General features: G+C 29.9%; 1 protein-coding gene across 4 annotated transcripts; it reads right to left on the bottom strand.

Annotated features, from left to right (window-relative positions):
- Nucleotides 1–14,383: 14,383 nt before the first annotated feature.
- On the bottom strand, nucleotides 14,384–17,488 carry LOC117924645 (serine carboxypeptidase-like 18). Of its 4 annotated transcripts, none has more exons than XM_034843331.1 (14): nucleotides 17,317–17,488; nucleotides 17,087–17,232; nucleotides 16,888–17,003; nucleotides 16,664–16,786; nucleotides 16,493–16,595; nucleotides 16,383–16,405; nucleotides 16,080–16,181; nucleotides 15,918–16,004; nucleotides 15,695–15,829; nucleotides 15,540–15,611; nucleotides 15,340–15,461; nucleotides 14,994–15,107; nucleotides 14,844–14,898; nucleotides 14,384–14,734 (listed from the first exon to the last, which is right to left on the bottom strand). In XM_034843331.1, the coding sequence occupies exons 1-14, from the start codon at nucleotides 17,457–17,459 to the stop codon at nucleotides 14,651–14,653; spliced, it is 1,425 nt and encodes a 474-aa protein (XP_034699222.1). In that variant the 5' UTR covers nucleotides 17,460–17,488; the 3' UTR covers nucleotides 14,384–14,650. The 4 variants fall into 4 exon arrangements, with proteins under 4 accessions (XP_034699222.1, XP_034699224.1, XP_034699223.1 ...); XM_034843332.1 differs by having other exon boundaries at nucleotides 14,411–14,734; nucleotides 16,888–16,964; XM_034843334.1 differs by lacking the exon at nucleotides 16,888–17,003 and having other exon boundaries at nucleotides 14,411–14,734; nucleotides 17,317–17,408.
- Between the last annotated feature and the right edge of the window lie 1,272 nt (nucleotides 17,489–18,760).

Genomic DNA, 18,760 nt, shown 5'->3' on the forward strand with positions numbered 1-18,760 from the left:
ATTTGCAGAATAGCACTTTGAAGTTGTTAAATATATAAGAGATGGGTGTGGAACGTAACTTACTGTCAACATGGTGATTTTCTATGGTTTGGAAATGGAGAAAGGTGGTTGGAGATTGAACAAGCAAATGGAATACTGAAAGCGACGGTTTTTGGGCGTGTGGGAGGGTCTCAAATCTATGCCAAGCTACATACCTTCCTGTCAAAAAAAGGAAGGTGTGGGTTGCCGAAGCAGGATTTAAAGTTGTCGGGAGCTATTGGCAAGTGCATGAGACTTTCGGACGGCCACGAGATGTTAATTTTTAATATTACCTGTACATACCAATGCATTTTTTTTTTCCTAGTTTTTCGGTGGCCCCCTTCTGTCCGCCTCTGAGTGTGGAGCCACCTTGAGAAAAGGTTCACATCGGCATATGACAACCTTTTTATTATTATTATTTTAAAAAGAATTGCTCGTGATTAATGTGGATTGAGATCTGAAACTTAAATCTCTCTCTCTAAAATACAATATTCTTGACTCGTATAAAATTTGTTATTTTGAGTTCGGTTTTTTATTATATTGAATTCGTTATTTGAAAAAACAAGTCTTTCTTTTTTTTTTTTTCTTTTTTTTTCCTTCAACCCTTTTTTTTTTAACTCATATTTTCAAAAGACAGATAATATTTTTTTATGTTGAACTTGTTTTTCATTTTTAAATTCAACTTGTTATTTTTAGTATTATAATTTTTGAAAAAATATTTTAATTTTTTTTAAAATTACACTAATTATGCAAAAAGGACTAAGAAATTATATTATACACAACTTCATAACATGATTTACTTATTATTCGTGTAAGAAATAGCTTGTATAATTACCGTGCAAATATAATGAGATGTAGACTTTTTAGTATCTTTACAACCAATATAATTAGAATTAAATTAACTAACAGTTATTATGCAGTATTTTTAATTTCTAATATTGACTATTTTCCTCTGTTCCAAATCTATATTGTTTTGATACAATACCATTTTAATAGAAGTACTAACTTCTAGAAAATCCCAATAATTCATGTGATTTATCTTGATAAATCTTAATGCCAATTACAAAAATTGTTTCACTAAGATTTGTCATATAAATAAAAAAATTTAAATAGTAATTGTTTTCACGAATTATTATTCCATGTTGATCCTATAGCAAGCAATGCATTGTCCACTTATATATAATAATTAATATGATGCACATTTTTCTCGCAATGACCTTAAAATATGTTCATTGATCCATATATTAGGGTTTGTTTGACAATTATTTTTAAGAGCAGTTTTTTGTTCTCCGAAACTTAAAAAAAATACAAAAAGGAAAAACATGTTTGACAATTAGAAAATTAATTTATGTTTTCTATTTTTAAAAATAGAAAATATGGTTCGTATTTGTAGAGAACATCTTTAATTAAATTATGTTTAATTGTTTATTGATGATTGTTTTAAAAAATAATTATATAAATATGTAAAATGATTAAAAATAAAATATTAGAAATAAAAATTATTTTTAAAACATATTTAAAAATATTAAAAATAGGTTGAAAATAGTTTAGGTTTCCAAACATATTTTTGTTTTACAAAACATTAGAAAATAGTTTTCAAAATCTGTTATTAAAAGCTATTTTTTAGAACTGTTTTTGAAAACGATTATAAAATAGAACCTTAAATTCACCTTTTGTCAAAACTACCTAACCCATTTAAAAGCATAAGCCTTTAAGACATCATGACATGGTGCCAAAACTTGTTTTTACAGGAGATAAGAATTGTGGCTAATATTGACTTGATATATATTGTTGACTCACTATCACATTTAATTAACTTGATATATATTGTTGACTCACTATTACACTTAAAAGTCTAAGATTTTAGGTTAAGCATTTATGAAATCAAGCTATAACAATCTCATAGACCTTAAGATATTGTTGTAAATCAAACTATACAAAAATTTCCATTTGTATGGACGGAATATTGTCGATACATCGTGTATCCGGATTTTTTGTCGATTTTTCGCTTGGCCAGCGTGGATTGCCTTGATCAACGTCAAACCCTCTCAAAAATCTGCAACAATCATGGGTGCAAGTTGCTCCTTGATAAATAATATGCATGAAGAATAATCAAAATTATTTTATTAAATAAATTAATTCAAATTATTTTATTTTTATATTTGATTTAATTTATTACCATATATATAAAAATATAATTTTATGTCTTTATTTATTTATTTTATATAATCTATATATTTATTAAATATAAAAAATAATACATGTATTATTATTTATTTGATATAATTGAATACATTTAAATTAAAATGGATCTTAATTTTAATATTAAATATATTTTAAAATTAAACATGTTATCGTAAAATAACATTGTATAACTTAATAATAAACTTAAACTTATAAAATTTATATTTTTCTAAAAAATAATTTTAAAATGCATGTTTTTACTTTTTATATAATTTTTTAAAAGATTTTTTTTTTAAAATATTTTTAGAATTTTTATATAATTGATATTTTATGTCAAAATACTATTACATTAAATAAGCATATATAATACAAGTTGAGCATGATTAATTCTATAGGTGCTTTATCAATTTTCCTTCCTACTTGTCTTTCTTACTTGGAAAATATCCCCTCTCCTTCATTTCAGCCAACTGTTGACTCCACATTCTGCTCCAGCTAATCCCCTTCCTTGCTATTTGGTCTCAACCACCTCCAATCCAGTATCCATCAGCCTATTTTTGATAATTGTATGGTGAATTTAAAAATAATTTTTAAAAATACATCACATTGAAAAATATTTCCAAATCTATAAGACTTTTGACCACTTTGAAAGATAACTCTTGAAAAGATATCTTCCATCATTTTTATATCAATGATACACATTCAAAAAAATTGAATTTATATTGAAGATATCTCTTGAAGAGACACCTTCCACAAATTTTATAATAATAACACATGTTAAACAAATTTCATTTACGTTAAAAATGTCTCTTCATGAAACACCTTTTATAATTTTACAAAATCGAATTTATATTAGAAGTGTCTTTTAATGAAACACTTTTCATAATTTTCATATCAATTGTATAGTGAAAAATGGAATTTATACTAAAGATGTCTCCTTAAGAGACACTTTCTACAATTTTATAAAATTAAATTTATATTAAAGGTGTATCTTGAAGAGACACCTTCAACAATTCTTGTATCAGTCATCCATTGAAATAATTGAATTTATATTAAAAGTTTCTTTTTAAAAGACACCTTTCACAATTCTATAAAATTAAATTTATATTGAGATGTTTTCATTCGATAGACACTTTTAGTATAAATTTAATTTTTTTGAAAGATGACTAATATAAAAATTGTGAAAAATATTTATTCAAAAGACACATTTAGTATAAATTCAATTTTGTGCAATTGTAGAGATACCTTCAATGTAAATTTAATTTTTTTTTTCACTGTGTGATTGATATGAAAATTGTGAAAGCTTTAGTATAAATTTGATTTTATGGTATTGTGGAAATGATATTTTTTTAGTATAAATTCAATTTTTTTTAACATGTATGCTTAATAAAAAAATTATGGAAAATTTATCTTTTGAAGAGACATCTTTAACATAAATTCAATTAGCATAAATTACCTTTAATGTAAATTTAATTTTTTTTTAACATGTATTATTGATATGAAAAATATGGAAGATGTTTTTTCAATAAACACTTTCTAAAGTTGTCAAAAATATAGTATATTTATCAATAGTTTTGTAACTACCATATTTTAAGAATTTTTTTTCCAAACTATCATTTTATAAGAATTATTTTTTAAAATAGCCGTACTAGTTAAAAAAAAAAAGCCATCCATCAGCCCCGCATCTCCCACCTTATCACATGGTGCTCACATTTTCAATCTCCGATCAACCTCTTTTTAAAATCATTTTTAGGGTACAGAGTTCACAAACTATGTCAGTCTTTAGGAATAATGCCATTTTAATATAAGTACGTACTTCTAGATGATCCCGATAATTCATGTGATTTATCTTGATAAATCTGAATCCCAATTACAAAAAATGTTTCACTAAGATTTGTCATGTAAAAAAATTTAAATAGTAATTGTTTTAGCCAATTTTTTTTTTCCCATATTGATGTTATAGCAAGCAATGCATTGTCAACTTATATAATAATAATAATAATAATAATAATAATAATAATATGATGCACATTTTATTTTGTAATGACCTTAAGATATGTTCATGTTATAAATAAAATGAAACTTTAAACTTAATGCTTTATAAATTCCAAGATCTTGACTATCATGATTTTCACAAACATAAATAACATGCCTGAATCCATAGCAATCTCTTTCATTTAATTCTTGATCTGAAAAATTGTAGAATTCTCCAGAATATCGATTTCTCTCTCTTAGCCTTTTTTCTTTCAAAATGAAAATTACATACCACACACGAATAGATGGAAACTGTGTAATGCTACTTAAATGAGTAGAGAGAGGACCCATTTCCTTTTTGATAATTGCCAACAATTTAGTAACAACTACTCCACTTCCCATCAAAGTCAGGAGTAAACAAAAAAATAGGAAACTACTTCTCTAATTGTATAACCAAAATTTTAGAGATTAGATTAGATAACTCTATTTAAATAAAAGACTAAAGCCATACATGTGTCATGTAGGACATTAGAAGAAAAATATCTAACATTCTCCCACTTGTCCCATATGACTAACTTTATTTTAGCCCCAATGAAGTCAACATTATGCGCATAAAAAACTAATCCATTTCTAACTCAAATTGGTCATCATAAATACTATGGTCAAATGAATCACTAGTATGAGTCATGGCGATTGTACATCAATAAGGCGACATAGTCCCTTCCATGTACTACAACACTAGCAATCCAATCAACCATAGTTCATAAATGAGAAGTATCCAAAATTGGTCCAACAAAAAAATGTCTTTGTAAAAGACTTCCTGTTATCATTTATCCAATCTCATAGATGTACGTACAAAATGGAAAACAGGAAAAATCATAAACATGATTAATGAGATCTCAAAATGTCTAATAACATAAACAAACATTTGCAATCCAAACATAATAGGCATCAAGGGTTACAATCAAGACCCATTCTTTTAACATGTTCTTTAAATGTCTTTGGTGGTAGCCCTTTAGTTAGTGGATCTGCAACCATGAGCTCAGTATTAATATGTTCAATAGACACACGTTGTTTCTGAACTTCCTCCTTAACGGCAAAATACTTTAACTCCATGTGTTTAGCACCATTAGAGTATTTGTCGTTCTTGGAGAAAAATACAGCTGCAGAATTATCACAATAAATCTTCAACGACTTCTCAAAAGTGTTGACAATAGCAAGCCCTGAGATAAAATTTCGCCGCCATAAACCATGAACCGTGGCCTCAAAGCATGCCACAAATTCAGCTTCCATTGTGGATGCAGCAATAATAGTTTGTTTAGCACTTTTCCATAAAATTGCTGCCCCAGCCAATAGATATACATAACCAAAAGTTGATTTTCTACTATCAACACATCCAACAAAGTCTGAATCTGTGTAGCCAATCACCTCCAAATTATCAGACCTCTTAAAAGTAAGCATATAATCTTTTGTTCCCCTCAAGTACCTCATCACTTTCTTTGCAGCTTTCCAATGATCCATTCCAGGATTACTTTGGTATCTTCCCAACATACCAACTGCAAAACTGATGTCTGGCCTGGTGCAAGTTTGTGCATACATCAAACTTCCTACAACAGAAACATAAGGAATTCTTTCCATCTGTTTACGTTCCCATTCATTTTGTGGACATGAGACTAAATTTATTCCCTTTCTGAATTGGGGCTACACTAGCTGAACAGTTCTCCATACCAAATCTCTCTAAGATTGTTTCAATATATTGGTTTTGAGACAACCCCAACAAACCACGTGAGCGATCACGGAATATTTCTATTCCAATCACATAAGTTGCCTTACCCATATCTTTCATTTCAAAATTCTCAGAGAGGAATTTCTTGGTTGTGTGCAATAAACCAAGATCACTACTGGCAAGCAAAATATTATCAACATATAAAATCAGAAATATAAACTTGCTCCCACTAACCTTCATGTATATACACCAATCAACGGTGTTTTCCTTAAATCCGAAGGAAGTAATAGTATCATTGAATTTAAGATACCATTGTCTAGAAGCTTGTTTAAGTCCATATATTGACTTATTTAATTTGCAAACCATCTGTTCTTTTCCCTTTATGGAGAAACCTTCAGGTTGATCCATATAAACCTTTTCTTCTAAACTCCCATTAAGAAAATCAGTTTTCACATCCATTTGGTGTAGCTCTAAATCAAAATGAGCAACTAAAGCCATAATGATTCTAAGTGAGTCTTTCTTGGATACAGGAGAGAAGGTCTCCTTATAATCAATACCCCCTTTCTGAGTGAAACCTTTGGCCACAAGTCTAGCTTTATGTCGTTCGATATTGCCTTTTAAGTCGCGTTTGGTCTTAAAGACCCATTTACAACCAACTGCTTTATATCCTTCAGGCAATTCGACAAGTTCTCAGACTTTATTTTGATCCATTGATTTCAACTCATCATTCATGTCATCAATCCATTTATCAGAATCACTACAGCTAATGGCTTGTGAAAATGAAACTGGGTCTTTACTTGTCCCAATATCATAATCAGATTTTTGTAAATAAACCACATAATCTGATACCACATGTTATAAATAAAATGAAACTTTAAACTTAATGCCTTATAAATTCCACGATCTTGACTATCATGATTTTCACAAACATAAATAACATACCTGAATCCATAGCAATCTCTTTCATTTAATTCTTGATCTGAAAAATTGTAGAATTCTCTAGGATATCGGTGTCTCTCTCTTAGCACTTTTTCTTTCAAAATGAAAATTACATACCACACACGAAAATATAGAAACTGTGTAATGCTACTTAAATGAGTAGAGAGAAGACCCATTTCCTTTTTGATAACTGCCAACAATTTAGTAACCGCTACTCCACTTCCCATCAAAGTCAGGAGTAAACAAAAAAATAGGAAACTACTTCTCTAATTGTATAACCAAAATTTTAGAGATTAGATTAGATAACTCCATTTAAATAAAAGACTAAAGTCATACACGTGTCATGTGGGACATTAGAAGAAAAATATCTAACAGTTCATTGATAGGTATATCAGGACATGTTTTATAATTATTTTTGAGAATATTTTTTTCTTCTCTAAAATAAAAAAATAGGAAAATATGTTTGATAATTAAAAATTTATTTTCTATTTTCTGTTCTTAACACAAAAAACATAGTATTTTTAGAGAATATCTTTTAGTTATTTTTAATTATTTTCACTTGTTTTTAAAATAATTGTTAGGTGAATTCACAATATTCCAACAAACACCCGAATTTTTCTACCCTTTATTTGTGCAAAATTAAATAGGTAATAACAACTAGTAACAATAAATAAATAAACTCATGCAATGGAAAAATAAATCAGATACCAGAATATTTATGTGGAAAACCCCCCAATGCGAAGGGAAAAACCATGGGACCTAGTTCAATTCAAACTTCCACTATCAACAATAATGGGTTACACTTGTCTTCTCTAGAATAATCTCTAAAGGCTACCAAATATATCAAGAGCACATATAGCTTTGGATTATATAATATCTCTTGGCAAAAATAAGGAAAATTGGAGAAAGAATACCAAAAAACACATTGTTACTATTCATGGATAGTAACACCAGTTCCCGAGCTCAAAATCTGATCTTCATCGTTCAGATTGTAGCTACTCGAGTTTCGAACCTTTCCTCCAAATTTCAACTTGATTGGATCATAGATGAAGCGAGATCAACTCTTTGATGAAATCTAGGCAATGGGATGTGTTTTTCCTTTCTCTCCGTTTTTCCTTTTTCCAAAAACTTTCTGTTTTTGTTTTTATTTTATTTTATTTATTGTAACTGACTTGGGCCCTAAGCATACGAGGCCCACTCCCTCACATACGAGGGAGCCTAACAATAAATATATAAACATGTAAAATAATAAAAAATAAAACATTAGATATAAAAATATTTTTAAAACATATTTAAAAATATAAAAACATTTCGGATTTCCAAATAAACTTTCGTTCTATAAAACATCAAAGAAAATTTTCAAAAATTGTTATCAAAAACTATTTTTTGGAATTATTTTTAAAAATAATTATCAAATAAAGCCTTAATCCTTTAGTGAAAACTACTAACCGATTTAAATGCTTAACCTTTTAGGACATCATAAAATGGTGTTAAAACCTGTTTTACAAAAGTTAGAATTGTGGGTAATATTGGCTTGATATATGTTGTTGGCTTACTATTATATACCTAAAAGTTTAAGATTTTAGTTTAAGAATTTGTGAAACCAAGTGATGATGATCTCATAGACCTTAAGATATTGTTTTAAATTATCTATCATGAACTTACTAAGGTAATTTGGTAGATCCATATATATAAGAAACTTTATGCAAATCACTATTTAAGAATATTAATTTTAGTGAATATTTGTCATGAGAAAATATTTTCGTATTCTTTTTATATTCATTCTAATTGGGGACCCTCATTTTTCACGTGCATTCCCATTCAATGGTAAGACTTTTTTTTTAGGTGAAAAACTTTTTTTTTTTTTTTTTTGAAAAAGGTGGAGTTGCCACTTATTTATTTATTTATTTTTATAAAGGGAAAACAAATAATAAATAAAACATTTAAGAATGACTCTTTATTTGGAAAAACATATTTTTAAAAATCCGATTTTAAGTTTAAGGGTCAAGTTACCTATTAAAAGGGTACCATAAGGTAGCACCTCTCTAAGCCTTAAATAAAGGTCTCTGCTAATGAGTTGAGGAAAGTATGAAAATTGGTTAATAAATTAATGATACCAAAGAACAAAAGTGACGTGATAATAAATAAGAATATGGTAAAAGACTATTTAAACAAAACATGTATACATGACGAAATCAAATAAATGAGGAAGAGGAAGAGGAAGAGGAAGGAGTGTACCTCAAAAGCTGATATTACATAATAATAGGATCAAAATGAGACATGAACAAAATAAAAATGAAAAAATATTTAGAGCTGATATTTTATTGAAATAAAATTGTACATCATCCTCAAAGTATCTAAAATATAACCGAAGTGTCAAAACAATTTAATCAATTATTAGTTATTTCAAGTTAAATCAAATTCATCATCACTATTCAAAACATTCAGCAACATGGCAGAAGAAGCGAGCACATAGAATAAATTCGAAAAAAACCTAGATATAGAATTTTATCATGAAAAAATTAGGTAACATCTCCCATGTGTCTAAATCACAATCCAAAATGTCAAATCATTAAACTATATCCCAATTAGTACTAGATTAAATTAAAAGCATATCAATCAGAAATAAAACAGTTTTCAATAGTATGTAAAGATAAATTTAATCAACCTATTTAAATGTATGATCAAATCCTACCAAAATTCATGCAATTCATTCATGATGTCTACTTAGAAAAAATAGGAAAGTACTTAAAGCACATAAGAAGGATTTTTAAATCTAGCTAAATATCCCCTGACTACAGAACAAGGCCAATGTAGTAGGCGAAAGAAAAATGATTTTTTCCCCCTACTATTTAGGGAATCGGTTTTCAATAAATAACAAGTCAAAAAATAATTTCAAAAAGTTTAGATTATATAAAAAAATATTAAATAAAATTAAAAGGAACAAAAAATAAATTTGTTTTTTTTTTAAATTAGTTCAAGTGTCTAAAATAGGGCTAGTACTAGACTTGTGTAAAAACCAACTTAGGTCTCCTAATTGAAAAATGATTTTAGGTCCATACAAAGTTCAAATTACAAGTTTGAGAAGTTAGGAATATGTTCCGAGCATAGAAAAAAATTTAGAAAAATCTTAGGCCATTTGTTTCTAATTTTTCAATTCAATGGTCACAAATACATCAAATATTAATAGGGGCATCATGCCTTTTTTTTTTTTTTTTTGTGAAAATTGAAAGTATGTGGGGCCTCGCCAAGTCCCCATTTATTATACATGAGTTTAATTTATGCATTTTAAACCTCATATGAATATTAGTGAATTCATCAAGGCCAAAGATCATTTTATTATATTTGAAACCGTGAATTTGGATTTGTGTGTCAAAAATCGAAATTCAATTTTTTTAGAAAACAATGGAAAGATGCATACCGATTGAAATTGATTACATTTTTTTTATATATAATTTTTTTTTAAAACCCTAATGACCTAAGATGACATATACTTTTTTTTTAGAAAAAGTTTAAGAATTAATTTTCTTTGGAAAAGGTTTTGAAAAAGTGGGTATTAAAGCATACAAAATGTTAAACACAACAAACTTATGAAAGTTTAGGGTATTAAGTGACATAAAATTTAACATCTATAATTATTACCAATAAACAACCATAAAAGGGCCAAAAGCAATGAAAAACCAAGTTGAGTAACCCTAAGCCACTGAGCATATATAGTCAAAGGGCCTAAATTGAGTGAGAATTGTTAGGATTGAGTCATTAAAAGCATGATATATGATGTAACAAAATTTGAAATTCATTATTTAATCATATTTTAGTTTCACTTTTATCCATCTTTATTCCATGCATTACACTTTATGAACATTCTTGTTTACATTTTTTGCATTATACATGACTTAAGTGCATTAGGATTTGCATGGAAGATACAAGTAATGGGTTTCTTGCAAATAGAGGACTTGTTTACAATCGATTTGTGGGTTTAGGCAATTCATTATAGGTTGTAGTGCATCACTTCCTAATTGGAGGGATGACTGGTTTTGGCTATCGACATGGTTTTCCCATGGTGAGTGTACTAATGTGTATGGTTACCTATTGAGGTGAGTTATGACATAAGGTTATCAAATAGTCATCACTTCACTAAGTTGCTTCATTATATTATGTCTCAACCTTAAAAGAATATTGAACTTGTGCTAAAATTAGTAGTGACTTTGACTTACAGGTGAGATTGTAAGTTGATCATATATTCCCTATTGGGTCATTGTTGATGAAAGTTGGTAGTAATAAGTATTTTCAATAGAGGCACCATGATATCTCATGGGATTGGGATAGTGTGTCCTTTTGGGTGATCTTAAGAAAGTGTGTTTATGGAAATTATGATCATAATAGTTCTTTAAATGAAACTTAATAGGAGGATCTGTAATTCAAGAATAGTAAAAGTAGTCTTGAAAGGCTGATAGTTTTTACCTTATTAGACTACAGACACTAGTTTATGGGGAGATTAAACACAATGAATAGCAGGTCACGAACCCGAGAACATAGTGTCTCATTATTATTTACATAGGATATTAGAGTTCAGTTGATTTTCTATAATGCGATGTTGAATCAACTTCAGAATTGGATCATAAGGGAGCAAGTACTCCTATGGGATCCAATAATCCTCATTCTAAGCTCATATATCTTGTTAGCACTGGTTATGAGGGTCGAATTGACTCTCGGTTGACTTCTGTGTATAAGAGCGTTTTGGTAATTATGCAAGGTTGTACCGGGTTAAGTGAATAAGGTCTTTAGACTAGGCTAATTAATTAATTAGTAAGCCCTATTGGGCTAATTAATTAATTATGATCCAATTTGGGTTTGATTAATTGACCAAGCCCATGTGGGCTCAAGTCACTTAAGCCTAATTAGGAACCTTATAAATACCCCTTAGGGGTTAGGGTTTTCATCACTTTTTGTCTTCCACAATCTAGAGAGAAAAAAAAACCATAACCTCCACCCTTTCTCATTACCAGAAGTGTGCCAAGAACAAGGTTGAGTCATTGGGCAAAAGATCATGGGTTTAGGAGACTTTCAACAACTTCAAGGTCGTTTTCAATACTTGGAATTTAAGGTTTAGGAACATCCAAACCTAAAGATTAGTACTTTAACCTTGAAAGATCAATTTTTTTAAAAAAATCGGTATTGTTTCCATTGTTTAAATCTAAGATGCCAACAAGAATCCAAACTCAATGTTCATGCACATGCCATGCAAGGTGACATGAAACTATCTTAAATTGCATCTAGATAAATTATCCTAAAATACACCTAGATGAAGTAACTTTAAGGGTACCCAAGTTCAATGAACTAAGAATACATTTAAATGAACTATCTCAAAGTGTACCCAAATGAAATGAACTAAAGTGCAACTAAGATGAACTATCCTAAAGTGAAACTAAGAAATTTCCTAAAATGCAACTAAGTGAGTCTAACCCAAAATGCATCTAAGTGAACTAAGTGAGTTAAATTGAAGTACAACTAAGTGATCTAAACCTAAAGTGAATTAAGCAAGCTAAGCTGAGGTGCAATTAGATGAACTAAGCTAAAGGGCCAGTAAGTGAGATGATCTTAAGCTAAAGTGTAACCAAGTGATTTCATGTGAGTTGAACTTGAGCTAAAGTGTAGCCAAGTGAGTTGAACCTAAGTTAAAGTGTGACTAAGTGGGTTGATGTGAGCTAAATCTCAACTAAATTGTAGCTAATAAAGCTTAGCCTAAGCTAAAGCATGATTAAATGAGTTAATGTAACTAAAGCTGAGTTAAAGTGTGACTAAGTGAGCTAAACCTAAGTTGAAGTGTAATCAAGGGACCTGATGTGAGTTGAACTTAAGTTAAAGTGTGACTAAGTGAGTTGAACCTAAGCTAAAGTGTGACCAAGTGAACTAATGTGAGTTGAACTTGAGCTAAAAAGTAGCTAAGTGAGTTTTATCTAAGTTGATCAAGTAAGTTAAACCTAAGCTAAAGAATAGCTAAGTGAGTTTAACCTGAGTTAAAGTGTAACCAAGTGAGCTAATGTAAGTTGAACTTGAGCTAAAGAGTAGCTAAGTGAGCTAAACTTGAGTTTGAGTGAGATGAGTCTAAGGTGCCGCTAAGTGAGCTAAATCTAAGGTGCCACTAAGTGAGTTAGGCTAAAGATGCAATTACGTGACCTCAACCTAAAGATGCAATCTAAGTGTCCTAAACCTAAAAATGCATCTAAGTAACTTAAACCTTAAAATGCATCTAAGTGACCTGAACCTAAAAATGCATCTAAATGACCTGAACCTAAAAATGCATTTAAGTGACTTAAACCTAAAAATGCATCTAAGTGACCTAAACTTAAAAATACATCTAAGTGACCTAAACCTAAAAAAAGCAATCTAGGGAAACTAAACCTAAAAATGCATCTAAGTGACCTAAACCTAAAAATGCATCTAAGTGACCTAAATCTAAAAAAAAACATCTAAGTGACCTAAACCTAAAAATGTATGTAAGTGACCTAAACCTAAAAATGCATCCAAGTGACCTAAACCTAAAAATTCATCTAAGTGACTTAAACTTAAAATTGCATCTAAGTAACCTAAACCTAAAAATGCATCTAAGGGAACTAAACTTAAAAAACACAACTAAGTGACCTAAATTGAGGTGTGATTAAGGTCACAATTGGGATCCATAAAAACCCCTCGACAACGAATCTCCAAAGGTAGCTTAATAAAGGTACCTAATGAGTGACATTGGACCACTATCAGACGACTATAAAGCAATGAGAAATGGAGGAAAGCATATAGAATAACATGTGGTATTAGGACAAAATGGAGGGTCGACACTAACATTTTGTAACTAACTTGACCTCGAATATTTTAATATCACCTTCGGAAGCACGGTTGGAAACACTTTGTAGCTTTCAAGTGCTTTCTTTCAAATGAAAGAAATTACCATAATAAATTTTAAATATTTTAATCATAAATATTGTTAACAAAGTTAAAAAAATTATTTACTAAATTTTAAATTGTTGAACAACTTTAAATAATACTAAATGTAAGAGAATTTTCATATTTTTAATAGAAAATATTATAATGCAATATAATTTTTATTTAAAATAAATATTAAACATTTAAAAATAATATATAGTTCATTTCATTGTTTTATTCATTTGGCCTAATTACATTTACTACAACCGCTTTTCTTTCTTGTTTTGTTGTCTAGAGTTATACCATGGAGTCCTTGTTTAGTTCACTAGAATGAGACCATAGATTTCCTAACTGAGACATCCACAAGAGTTACATACCCTCGAGTCAAATGGCTTTCCTAAGGTAGTCGTGACTCGTGGGGTCACCTTGAAGTCCCTCATTGCCTAATCCATGAAGTCTCTTTCATTACCCTTTCATTACCTTATGCATGAAGTTCCTTTTGAAAAGGGGGGGTGGGGGTGAGAAATTATGTTCTATAAATTTGGATCATCACCTATTTTTGAATCAAATTAGTTGCTTTCCATGATATAAAAATTTTGTTTAATCAAAAGACTAAAAATATAAGTTACATAATTATCACCTACAATGATGTACTTAAAAACACATTATTTAAATACTGTATAAAAACACAGGTCTTTCTCCACGCGACTCATTTTACTTAAATACTGTATGAATAATTATTGATAATACATTTCATGTCAAATAGGACCTAAAAAACTAAGGCCTTTGTTTGTTCTCAAATGGGCCTTTGATGATCACCTCAGCCTTTTCACCCGCATCACATGCCTTATACAAGTTGGGATCACATGGATGTCAAGCAATTACTGTTAACTAGAGTGGATAATGAGCAAACCACCTATCAATCATGGCATAACACTCCTTGGGCTTGTACTCAATGGCTACATGACCTGCACCCTGTACATATATCCAAAGAAATTAGAAAATTAAAACTATGCTTTTTGTTTTTGTCTTCAAAAATTCTATAAAACCCTGAAGAGAAGAATGAGATGAGAATTGGTCTTGCCTTTACAGTTGCAAATGTTAGATCAAAGTCATCATTTGTAAACGTTTCTGTGTATCTACATGAAACAATAATGGTATGACCATGAGCTTTCTGTATATTTGCATGAGCTTTCAGTTACAAAAATTTATATTTTCAAATTTTGGAACTTACCCCGCAACTTGACCATCAGTATACCATGTTCGCCAAGGATCTTCTAATGTCAAATTAAGTGAATTTATCCATTCTTGTGTGCCAATATGTGGAATGGACATGTCATGATCACCACTATAACAAGCCAAAAATAAAAAATAAAAATGATAGTATTAAGTATTATTTGAATGCCTTGTGATTCCTAACTCATTCAATTCAAGTATTGCCTTGATTGATACGATCTCATATGTCTAATCAAGACAATTATGTTAAAAAATAAGCATATATAATACAAGTTGAGCATGATTCTATAGGTGGTTTATCTATATAAAAAAAGAAAAAGACGAAGACGAGGTGAATTCATTACCTGTATATTAGAGCTCGAAGGCCTGTATTAGTGAGATTTTGATGATAAGCGACAGTGCTTGTTACATCCTTTGTGAAAGCTAGGTTGGTAATATTGCATCTTACCCAATGGCCTTTTGTCCCCTAGTTCACATTATCAAAATTTTATGTATACGAAATTATTTGTATGCATCTCATCTATGTATCATAAAATTGATATACCTCTCTAACGCGAAGTGCTTCTCGTACATCTTTATTATTGGCCCATATTTCAGAAAACAAATAATTGTATTCCTAAAACAAGAAGAGGATAATTGGTATGCAATTCAACTTGTTCAAGTTTTGCACAAGCCTATATGAGATGAATAGAGGTTTACATGGCAAAAGTACGCAGATTTTTCACCAAGTTGTGTGAGGAAATGTGTATGATTCAACTCTCCTTCCTTTGGTTTTCGGGATGAAATACCACAGTTTGGTTCCAAAACTTGCATTATGTATATTTGATCGATCAACTGCAAACTCAAATAGTCACCATATCTCCATTTTTGTAAAAATTAATAATGGGGCATAGACTTAAAAGTCATTTGTAATGTATCTAACCTTACTAATGGCTTCCATATCTGCAACACATTGTTCATTGCTTGCATTTACTGTCACATAATCGCCATTGCAGCTTGTTTTGGCAGACTTGAAGATCATAGAAAGAAAAGAAATTGTAAATTTTAAAGTAAGATCATATGACTAAGGGAGCCACGGAGTCACCTCATAGAGTTCATCAGATATAAGAGTCAGCCGGTGTGCAAATGGAATTCTTGAATTCATATCATTATCTGTATCAGTCAGCGGGTTCCCAAGCACATATCCCTGTTTTACAGTTCCAAAAAGATGATAGGAAATAAATTTAACCACGTGAATTGCAGAACTTGAAGCAGTCAGGCTATAGGCCATAAGGAAAGGACCCCAAAAAATTTAAGAGGAATATTCCACATTTTCATAATCAATTTGTTGGAATAAGCCAAAGAAACAGAAAATAGTAATTGAATTCCTATAGTAAAGATCATTTACTTGGAGGTTCAAGCTTGGACTACCTGCAATCCATAGAAAACCGAAAGATAATGTCAATGAGCCGAAATTCAACAGCTTCCAAGTTTTCCTTTCAAATGAAAAGAAATTACCATAATATATCTCTTGAACGACCATTGGGACAGGTATGCCCGAGTATGAATCACCGCCAACGTAGAGCTCATTTTTCAGGAACTCGGGATGATCCACCAACCACTGCACAAAGTTTGTGAAATATTCAACTTTTATATGAATATTATAAGAAAGGTTACCATTTAACATACCTTCTTGAGGAATTCATATGTCTGTGCTGCGTATTTCAAGTCTTCCATAATGTAACCTTCTTGTGTTTCTGAGTAAGAGAATCCACTACCCACAGGAGCATCTACAAATATTATGTTGAGGGTCTGTCCGAAAATGGCATTATCCTTGTTATTGGAAGGCTGAAAAATCGAAGTGATCCTATAGTTTGTGTAAAAAATTAGTACAACAGCAAGACACTTTGTACCTTCGTCCATGTGTTCTCTTTCAAATAAAGATTCGGTAAGCCTCCTTCATATTCTTGAATATTGAAAGTTAGGGGACCTATGCAAAATGTACTTACATTTTGCTTAAAAGTACATTCTGGTATTGTCTCGTAAAAAGAAAAATCACAGGAAATGTCCTTGTGCCAACTTGTATTCCGAAAATGGTAATAAGAAGCATACCGTTTTCATAGAAGAATGCAGTGAGAGTGGAACAACCGGGGCCTCCAGAGAGCCAAAGCATAAGAGGGTCAAATACTGGATTCCTCTGTGACTTAACAAAATAGTAGAACAGCTGCACTTCCTCATTTTCACCTACACCCACATACCTGAATACCAAAACCAAGTTTACTGAAAACAGTTTTTGGGCAAAATTTTCCCAAAATTCAATTGGGCAGAGCTAAAAAATTTACCCAGTTTCAAGATAGAATGGAAGTTCACCAGAAAACCCCGGTAGGGTTTTGATGACTGAGCGCCCGTTGGCAATGCCTGATGAGAAAACTAAAAGAAGAAGCATCACAGACAAGAAACGATGTTGGTGTTCAGCTGCTGCCATAGTTGTAGGCAGAACACGCCAAACAAAGGAAAAGAAGAAGGCTAATGAAGTGTGGTATGAAGACCCTGATGTCATAAATGTAGGTTGCATGCGGAGAGTAGTAACTTACTTTCAACAAGAAAGTTTGTTGTGGAGTGAGTGATCTAGTCAACTAATACGACAGTAGTCTTCTCTTTGTTTTTCTGTTGGACTATCATTAGGCATGTGAACAAGTATAATAAGCTTTATTGATAAAGTCAGGATCAAGTAGGAGTGACAATAGTTCTTGTTATGTCAAATTTGAATTGTATGGACGTAAGAAATATAGAAAGTTTATTCGATCCAAATACGATCTCGTTTAATCTGTTTAATAAATGAGTTTGATTGACTTTGTATGAATTGACCCGAAATAAGCCTTTAACATTATGTTAACCTGTTAACTTAATTTTAACTCATTAAACCAGTTAACCTTTTTAAGGTTTTAAATTTATAAAAAATAATATTTTTAATATATATATATATATATACTTTTAAGTTTAAAATTTAATCACAACGTAGAAAAAGATTTTAAATTTTCATTTCATACTTATTTATAATTTTATTTAATATTTTAATTATAAAATATTTTTATTTTTATAATGGAATATATAGAATTTTAATTTAATTCTTTATTATTATTATAATGATATTTATAAACAGAAATATTTTTTAAACAATTTCTAATATATAAAATTGATAAATTTATATTAGGTTAAATATATTATAATCGTGTTAAGTTAAAACGATTAAGTAAATGGATAACATGAGTTGAGGGGTTAAAACCAAAGACAACCTATTTATTAAATAGGTTGATAAAAACACGATTGTATCTATCTAGAACCTCTTAAATTTGTATTGTTTTTATGTTATGTTTTCTGGTAATATCAAAATTACTAGCCTAGTAGTGATGTGTTTTGTGTTCCTTATTTTCAATAAAAATTAAAATCATATTTGATGCCTAATAATTTTGGACTTCATCGAGCTTTAGTGTTTGGTCAAGCTTGAGTTAGGTCATGAGATAGTTTAATTTCACTCATCTTCCATAGAATTAAATACACTTAGTTAATATTATTTTAAAATTTCCTAAAATTCCTCTTCTATTTTTTTTTTTTTATTGATTTCATTTGCCTCCATAAGACTTAAAATAAGATATGTATTTAATTAAAATTAAAATTAATAATTATTAAATATATTTAATAAAAACCTTAAAAGTAAAAGAGAGGAGTGAAATTAACCCTGTTAGGAGGGATCGTACATGGACTACAACAATGTAGGTGAGGCTT

Source organism: Vitis riparia, chromosome 11, assembly GCF_004353265.1.
Source record: "Vitis riparia cultivar Riparia Gloire de Montpellier isolate 1030 chromosome 11, EGFV_Vit.rip_1.0, whole genome shotgun sequence".
Taxonomy (NCBI): domain Eukaryota; kingdom Viridiplantae; phylum Streptophyta; class Magnoliopsida; order Vitales; family Vitaceae; genus Vitis; species Vitis riparia.

What these genes read in the sequence shown, in the direction of transcription:
- LOC117924645 (XM_034843331.1), bottom strand. Translation starts at nt 17,459, where the DNA reads ATGGCAGCAGCTGAACACCAACATCGTTTCTTGTCTGTGATGCTTCTT. An exon ending in AATCTGCGTACTTTTGCCAT is followed by an intron (nt 15,612 to 15,694) that starts GTAAACCTCTAT and finishes TTCTTGTTTTAG; the next exon opens with GAATACAATTATTTGTTTTC. An exon ending in CTTCGAGCTCTAATATACAG is followed by an intron (nt 15,108 to 15,339) that starts GTAATGAATTCA and finishes GGCTTGTTATAG; the next exon opens with TGGTGATCATGACATGTCCA.